The sequence below is a fragment of the Agrilus planipennis genome, unplaced genomic scaffold (genome assembly GCF_000699045.2).
Source record: "Agrilus planipennis isolate EAB-ADULT unplaced genomic scaffold, Apla_2.0 scaffold29, whole genome shotgun sequence".
Classification (NCBI taxonomy): domain Eukaryota; kingdom Metazoa; phylum Arthropoda; class Insecta; order Coleoptera; family Buprestidae; genus Agrilus; species Agrilus planipennis.
Genome location: NW_020442462.1, coordinates 1,889,487 through 1,898,672, shown reverse-complemented (window position 1 = coordinate 1,898,672; position 9,186 = coordinate 1,889,487). Strand labels below are relative to the sequence as shown.

General features: G+C 32.1%; 2 protein-coding genes across 2 annotated transcripts in view; one reads left to right on the top strand and one right to left on the bottom strand.

Moving 5' to 3' along the window:
- Window positions 1-54: 54 nt before the first annotated feature.
- LOC108744463 (ran-binding protein 9) lies at window positions 55-7,733 on the bottom strand. The gene is made up of 10 exons (XM_018480245.2): window positions 7,510-7,733; window positions 6,878-7,042; window positions 5,850-6,040; window positions 4,955-5,139; window positions 4,708-4,820; window positions 4,004-4,282; window positions 3,251-3,490; window positions 2,673-2,812; window positions 2,500-2,611; window positions 55-1,854 (listed from the first exon to the last, which is right to left on the bottom strand). The coding sequence occupies exons 1-10, from the start codon at window positions 7,700-7,702 to the stop codon at window positions 1,721-1,723; spliced, it is 1,752 nt and encodes a 583-aa protein (XP_018335747.1). The 5' UTR covers window positions 7,703-7,733; the 3' UTR covers window positions 55-1,720.
- A 540-nt stretch (window positions 7,734-8,273) lies between these two features.
- The window catches only part of LOC108744481 (cysteine and histidine-rich protein 1 homolog), a 9,327-nt gene continuing 8,414 nt past the window's right edge, over window positions 8,274-9,186 (top strand). The window contains exon 1 of the mRNA XM_018480269.1: window positions 8,274-8,614. Within this exon, the coding sequence (XP_018335771.1) occupies window positions 8,405-8,614 (210 nt within the window). The 5' untranslated portion in view covers window positions 8,274-8,404. The remainder of the gene's footprint in view (window positions 8,615-9,186) is intronic.

Sequence of the window (9,186 nt, the reverse complement as noted above, 5' to 3'; positions counted from 1 at the left end):
TTATACGAGAGGCTCCTTGTCAATGTAATACACTTCACGACCAATAAAACAACAAATATATGTATAGATTAATTAAAAGAAAACTGTTAGGAATATCTTCGCAAACTAGCAACTTGTACTTATATCCCACAGAAAATGAAATGGCATCAATTCTATTTCTACGGAGACAAGATACTGACAAAGAAAATATAATAAAGCTGCATCAGTTTCTAAGTATTTCATTTTAGTAAATAAAATACAATACAAAAGCAGCCTTTTAGAAAGTAACCAATTATTTAGATTGTGCATGGTGTGTGCAACATTCTTCATAATAATAGTGAAAGAAATACACTTTCGTTGATTTTTAGATCGTTTGGACTAGAGTTACGTTACTGTATGATGATCTTTTGGTCGAAACGATATCACCAGAGATAATAAAATTTGCCAGTACTGATAAATATGTGAAGTTTTCATTGAAACATAAATTTAAAAAAATACAGAGGGTGAAAGATAGTATTTCAAAGATGAATAACTTATTGGTTTAATCGTATCATACATCAAATGATACTAAATCTATTAAAACAATGCCCTTTGGTGGGCATTTGATGATAAATTAAATAAAATGCCAAAAACAGACCTGAAGATTGAAGGCCGACGTAAATTCACTTATGAAAATTTTAGTCCAAAAGTGAGACAATTGAAATGAAAGAATCCATCAACACAACGGTTTTTGGCCAAGAGAGTCAAAGTCAGTCAGCCATCGAACCAACAAAACATTCGACAAGAAAGACAAGAAGTCAAAAATTCATCACATTGCTATGGGCAATGTCAGACACAACGGTTACACCAACTTTTCAACGTTAATATCCATTGTTTCATCTTCATCATAAAATGTTCAGCCCGAAGACTGATTGAATACGCATCAGATTACTACTTTTTAACCTATTTAGTATCATTTAATGTGATATGATTAAAAACCAATGTGTTATTTAACTTTCTATTTACTGATTTATTGTATCGAGTCTGTATACTGTAAAGTTAAATTAAATAAATAAATATCAAGAAAAAATTATGATAGCTATGTGGAATTAGAAATTAGTTTAATAAAAGTTTATTTTCTATTATTATCTGCAGTTAAAATGCAAACCTCCTCCGTTTTTTAAACAGTACCTACGTTACAACGAAAAAACAAAGTAATAATTACGGTTCAAACCTAATTTGATGAACTAGAACTGCATTATATTTATTTTTAGTTACTAAAATGAAATGATATGTTAAATGGCATTCAAATAAATGAAGAAAAAAAAAATTGCTTGAGAATTATAACAATCATTCGAGCTGTTCAATATTTTTTCTTTCATCGTAAAGCAACAGAAACCCTATTTTTCGCAAAGACAAACAAACTACGAACACATCATTATCATAATCATCATCGTTATTATTATTATTATTTTTAATGAAGTATAATTTCTTCTATTATAATGTTCTTTTGACAATTATATATTATTATTAAAAAAAAAAACTTTCACACGTACCGCGAACGCATGATAGGGGCGTGTCGTCTCCCGCATCATCGCTGACAACAGAGCAACAAGTGGTGGCACTGGTTGCATATCGATTGATGATGACGTTTTCGTCGTTTTGGTGGTAGCAGTAGGAGCGACGGCGGCGGTTGTAGTTGTAGGGGTAGTGGAACAGTCATGGGCGCACTTGAAATATTTCTAGGGAGCTTCGACGGTAGTCAATGTTCCATGAGATCGGATACAGAGGCGAAGGCACATGATCCCAGCCCGGAACTGGACATCAATCGGATTAACTCTTCCGAATGGGCCATCGCCACTTCGAGAGGAGGTTTTCGTGGTTTATTCTGTGAACCTACAAAAGAACAGAATAAGGAACCACAATAATAACGGTCAACTTAATCTACTGTTATGCCATATTTTAAATTTCTAAGTGATTTTCATTAAATCGTTTTATTTTCTCTGAAGAAATCATTTGGACTAAAATTACGTTGCTGTATGATAATGATCTGTTAGTCAAGATAGTAATAAAATCTTCCACTCCTAATAAGTCTTCAGCTTCAATTAAAACATAAATGTAGAAAGAATATACTGATATATGCCTGTACTGCGAAATTAGATCAATTTATATAAGAAACTAAGTTTCCAATAAAAACAGCTATATGAGATAGAGTTAAACAGTTTCCATTTTTCACCTAATTAGGGAACCATAAAAATAAAGAGGCTTATTACTAGAAAGCTTGAAATGATAACAAAATAAATTCTTATTCTTATTAGAACAAGATCGAGTCGCTTTTAATATTGGAAATAGCAGGAAATAAAAGGGCGATATGGATAATAAATACATAATATATATAATACGTACAACAAAATCAGATTTAATATCAAAGTAAAAAAAAGAGAAAATTATTAGAAAGGGACTACGAGAAGAAAATATTGTTTTAGAATTCATACTTGATTTTTATGCTATTTCTTTAAATGAAAGTTTAAGTTGTCTTACCTAAAATAGCTGAATTTAAAAATGCACACACTGATTCTCGTTGAATAGGATCTAACTGCCAGCCAACTGGACTGGACCAGGGATTCGAATATGCTAGTAAACTAAATGCATCCTACAAAAATTAAATGTTAGATTAAAAGACCACGAAAATATTAGGGCATAAATGAAATTACTTCGAGCATTTTTTCATTTTGTTGACCGTTGACATTATCTTCGCCCTTAAGCCGTTGACTCATGCAATATAATTCCTTTCCAAATTCTAAAATTCGTTCTACTGCTGGTTTGCATGTTTTCCTAACGGTACTATCGATTTCTAAAAGAAAAAAAGTAAAACATTAATAACGCACATAATGCTACTAAAGGCAAACATTTGAAAAAACAAACTACAATGTAGCAATAAAACGAAATACAAAATGTTTTTTTGTTGTTTCCGTGGATTAAATGCTAGGACAGTAATATTTCACAGGTAAAATTTCATTTTTTCTCGGCCTTCATTTCATTTGTGTCACCTGTCTCTCCCCAACCACCTCCTATCAACATAGTTCCTAAAAGGAGGTTGAAGAGGGCTTTCCGTCTTTCCCTTCAGCTTTGCACTAAAAGCACTGCCTGCCCACTAACATTAGTAGTTAATGCGAATGAAACACACAATTTTTTTTCCAAGTTGTCTTGAATTCTATTATCCACGACAAGCACAACCCAGAAAAAAACTAATGCGAGTACGTTTTCAATACATGGCGACTTATTTTCTTACCCATATCCTCATCACTATCTCCATCGACGCACTCATAAGTGCAATTGACATGATTACTGCTGCCATTCTGGTAGCCATTGGTGCTGCCATTTTTACTAGTTTTACCGTTACAGGCGCTCTCCTCAAAACCATTCTGGACCTCCTCCGTATCCATTTCGACGTCACTCTCCTCCCCATTTTTTATCACAGCAGGTGCTACACTGTTTCCATTCAAGGCTATGTTGTTTTGGTTCATTGCTTCTATAATAATCATCTAGTTAATCTCCGGATCAATATAATGATCATGTTTAAACATACATACAATTTTTTAGACATCTTTTAGAAGTGAGTTAGTTTAATATGAAATATTATTCTGAAAATTCATTTCTTGAATTCTTTTTTGCCCACTACACACTTCCTCAAATTAATGAGGAAAAATTTTCTAAAAGATGTCTAAAAAATTGTATGTATGTTTAAACATAGTATATATTAGTTCGACGGATTTGTGACCTAATAAGTACGGTTTGTCGTTGTTGCTGTTGTCATCTCTCGTAGCTTAGTGGTCAAAGCATTGGCGCGTAAAGCCAAAGAGCCCGGGTTCGATTCCCGGCGGGGGTGTGACAACAACAACAAATTTTTCCTCATTAATTTGAGGAAGTGTGTAGTGGGCAAAAAAGAATTCAAGATCATGTTTATATCAATTATTAAATTAAAAAATCAGTTTTTCACTAAAAATGGAATTATACAACTCATCTACACATGTTTTCTGCTCACCTACGGTAGGTTTTGGTTTATTGCTATAATTCTTAGTCGATTGTATAACCGACGTCTGGATAGGACTGCATGGGCGGGAAGACGAATTGCTGAAGGCAGGAGAGTATGCATTACGACTGTGGCGTACTTCCACGTCTGATCCGTTTACCATTTCAACAAACTGACGGCACTTGAGCATGAACAGCAGATTCTGATTGTGTTCTAACAAGCCTGGATATAATCTGCGGGTCTTTTCGATGGCCTCTCCCATTCGACCGGCCAACACCAACTTTAATATCTCTATAAATAGTAAAAACTATAAAAATGAGGGTTGGATGACGCAGGATTAGGATGTAACGAACTAGATACTATCAAAAGAAAAAGGGAAGACTGAGAAGTGAAAGACAATAGAGAAGTATCGAACGAAATAGAACTGATTAGTAATGATATTCACGGTATAAAAAGAAATATAAAGGAAAAAGAATCATGTGAAAGTGTTTCAAAATCTCATGGTGCCTCGCTATACAATCGGGGATGGAGACCTAGGACAAAATGTGAATATTGACGGTCAATGTTGTTTAAGAAGAAATCAATGAAGGGGCGGAGTTTGGCCACTGCGCAATTCAGTGAAAACAAGCAAAAAAAATTGTCAACCAATTATTTAATTAAAAAGTAGACTTAAGAATGGAATTAAAAAAAAGGCAATAACTAGTTTCGTCACTTACTTTGCCGGTTCTTAATTGAATTAATGTCTTCGTTAAAAGGTTGATTAGTTACGCTAGCAAATGCTTCTGCCGTGTTGCAATAACCGTGATGGACTAAGTAAGTAGACACCATTCTGAAAGAAATGTTTACACAATACCTCTCAGAAACAAGTAAATATGAAAGCGTAAAAAAACAACAACTGGATTAACAATATAAAAAAAATTGAAAGTATGAAAAAGTACTACATTATAGAGTTAAGATACTTACTTGTTTAAAATCGCTTGCCATTCGCCTTGACTTTCCGGGACTGGAAAATTGTGGATGGAAAGATGTGTTCGAGATCTAAGTTCATTCATCATATCCTCTATGTCGAATACGAAAGGTTCCTGACCGAAATTCGCATCCACCACTTCACCAGGTGTTTGAAGTCCTACCGTTGGGTATAAATTAGGCTACAAACAAAAAAATAATATGACGTAAAAACTATGAAAATAAAATAGCAAATTTGATAGAAATACACAATGAAGACTTGATCCTACCCCACCTTATTTCATATCATTTTGTTAAGTTTTTTCAATGTTTCTATATTAGGATTTAGTACTTATGTTTTGTTTGCATATGTTGTTGCAAATTGTTATTACGAACATGTAGTCAACAAATAATAATGTCACATGAAAAAAATCTAATTGTTAAGAATACTCAAATTAATTCCTTTAAACATTATTCATACATACAATTTCTAAACATAGCGAATCGACCTTCCTCTCTGTAGGATGTTATGTAATCTATATTTTTAGGATAACCAGGTACGAATTATTACAATATATACTAAAATTGTCAACGGTTTAGAAAAAGTAAAAAGTACAAAATACTTTTTTGTTTGGATTGACTACACCTATTAAGAAAATCATTTAATGAATAACAATAAAATTTTTGTATTGTGATGATACCTATTTATTTTACAACCGTGAGTGAGGTATCCTGTGGGGACCTGTTCTGTGACCTGACAAATACGACAAAACTTTAAGAGTTGTATGTAGCTATGAAGTCCTAAAAATTTCACAAACTAGAAATCGACTGAAAAACGATAATAGTCTTAGTCGAAAATACATACGTTAACTTCTAAACAATATAATGTGGATTTTGAAATTGAATAACGTACAGGTAAGTCGGTGAAGGCAATTCCAAGATGGTGTCCGTTCTTTGTGTAAAAGCAGGTGTTGTCTATTAGATTAACTCCACAGCCAATAACGTCCCCGGTGGTAAATGTGGGGCCGTAGGGTTGCCCAGTGCCCGAGGAACAGAAAGAGTGGCCGTCGTCACCGTGATAGCCATACGACTGTTTGTCCCAACCTACACACAGTATACAGCTCCATGTAACACCTTTCATGACATTCTAGACACATCTAGAACTTGAGCTTTCCTGATTTATTCGCATGTCTGAAATGCAGGTAAAAGCAACACGTCCTAGCATTGGTTTTGCTCTACATTACAACAATTAAGCGAATAGCTTTACAAAACCAAAACACTTTTTTTTTCAGGATTCTGTTACCTCCATTCATTTCATAAATAATCTATTTTAACGCTGAATTATTAATAGTGCTTCTTTTTTATATTCTCTTCAGTAAAATAAGTTATTTCTCATATTATTAAAATTTCTGACTACATCTTATTTTTTTTGCTTCTTAAATTAAATTCTTTCTTCACCTGTACATTATTTATGTACAAATCAAGTACAAAATAAAGAAACAAATAAACCAAATTATATATGGTTTACAGTTCAAATATATGTTACTATTGATTATCTAAAATCTATAATATGTAAATTATTGTTGTTTAGAAGAAATAAATACATATATCACTATTTACCAATCTAAGGGACTTAAATTTACTGATTGTCAGTTAAAAACAAATATTTAAAATAATAATGCTAGAAATCAAACTATGTAACAATAAGTCATTACCATATTTACAGACCTTAGAAATGTAACTTATTTAAAAATATGTTAGTTATGTATCAGCTATACAATTTTGTTTTCAAAACATTAATGTGTTTATTGTGCATGTAATATCAGACAAATAATTAGATGCACCATGAGCATTGTATAACCTATCTATATTTATTTTTAATTATCTACTACTATTACCCAAGTTTCATGTTTAGAAAAAGTTTGTAAGTAGAGTACATACCTGGTAGCCGATTCATGTTAACACCTTGTGCAGACAATCCAATGCCCATATATCCATCACGACCTTTGCTTACTATTTTTACCTCAAAATAATACAAACCACATGCTGCTGGAATAGGGTGGGTAGCTTGAACACTTGCAGCATCTCTGTGTGTTTTGCCATGTCCTGAAAGTAGAGATACTCATGCTGATTTTCATATCAAATAATGACTACAATAATTATTTATAAAAATGCGAAAAACAGAGTCCAAACTCATACAACATTTTCTTTTATTGTTAAATTTACTTCATGTTAATTTAAAAAACTAACGATTTATCATTGAAATTACTTTTACGGAAGAAAATCTGACAAACATTTACGAAATAAAATAGGGCTATAATTATCGTTATAAATCACACAAATTTTATAGACAATATATGTATATAAAACACTACGCAAATCGTGTACTTTTTTGCTCATGTCAATATCAGCTGATTTCTTTGTTTGTAGGAAGTTGAGTAAATTCGTTTAAGGTCGATGACATCTTCTTCGTTAGTTAAAATAGTCGATATGTACTCATGTTGAATAAATAAGATAATAAAATAACTGCGTAAAAGATAATTTACTTAAAAGTAAATTTTTGAAGGTCTTACCTTTGTAATGAACACGCAAATTGTTCTGGGACAAACCTATGTAATTGTACTTTTCTTTAACGCTCCAAGCCCTTGGAAGAGGTGTTTTATCTTCGTTTACCGCAGGATATAACTTCTTTAAACGGTCAACTGTCTCATTTTCATTTTCTGATGCTGGATCCATTGTGCTACGACCATTACACTCGGCAGCCATTGCCAAACTCCCACTTCCACATATAGAACATCACTGCGCAAGTTCAGCAAAATTATGTTGCATATTTTCCTTTAGTTTATTTGCTATTACATAGAGGGAACTAACAAGTTATCGCTGAAAATGGATTGAAAAAAACAGGAACGGATTAACTTAAAATTTAAACAAATAATTAAACGTTATCAAAAAAAAATAAAACAATGATTTTCTAATAATTTGCAAAAGAGCTGAAATAAAAGGAAATTTCTTTCCATTTAATTTTTATGTTTGTATTGTACAAATAGAATCCAGTCAAAAATTAATACAATTTAGCTTCCTAAAAATAATTTTGAAACGTCAAAATTGAGGAACAGAAAATAATGTATAATACAATACAGCTACTTGTGAATGACGTTGTTTTGTTAAATTTTCCGCATATTTTTGTTAAATATGAATTAATGTAGTTATAGTAACATTTAAATGTGTACTAATTTACAAAAATTTGTTAATACGTTCCTGGGCGAAGAGATTGCGCATTTGCTAAAATCGAGCAAGCTGCACCTATCGGCAGTGAAGGAACGAGAAAATGACGGGAAGAAAAGACAAATATAAACGTCATTCATCTGTGTTCATTGCACAGCTGTTCTTAGGTTGAGTGAGGGTACTCGTATTAGTACGTCAGCTGTTCAGTATTTTGATTAAGATCAACCTCAAAAATTTGCAAATATGTCGGAAACGGAAGCTGCAACTTCGAGCAGCGAATCACCAAACGAAAATGTTGAAAGTAGTGATAAACAAAAGGAAAATGGCGAACCGTGTTCAAAACGTCGGAAAATTTCGAGTCCATCTGTAAAAAGTGACAAGCTAGAACAAAGGCTGGGTGGAATTTTGTGCTGCGCAGTTTGTTTAGACCTCCCTAAATCTGCGGTTTACCAGGTAAGTGAAAATAAAATTTTATTCGAAATTGCTATTGAAAAGCAAAGAGATATTTTTAACTTTTTTAACAGACATTTTCGGGGTGTTTATAATGAATGTTTCTTTGTTTTCGCCATAATCTTTTAATAGACGTGATAACGATAACAGAGAAACGTAATGTCTTTTGCTAAAAGAAAGAGCGTATTTAAAATTGAATTACATTGTCAGTTGCATAAATAATTCAAATCAAAAATGTATAAGTGAGTTTCACTTATACTTTGTAAAATACCTAAACGGACATACATATATATATATATTAAAGTTCGCAAATTTTACGTAATAGGTAATATCGTTAGGTATATGTACGTCTCTGTAACATTTTTTTATCGAACTTTTGATTTAATGCGCTAAAATTATTATTTTCTAGCAGTATCTATTTATGTTATATGTAATTTTATTATTATTGTGAATATAACATACACAGAGAAGAGTTGTGCATGTATGTTTATTCATGTTAACAAAATAAATGTTTGCTATCTATTAATTACATTTTGTAATAATTGATATATATGTAGGAATATTTCAACTATTTA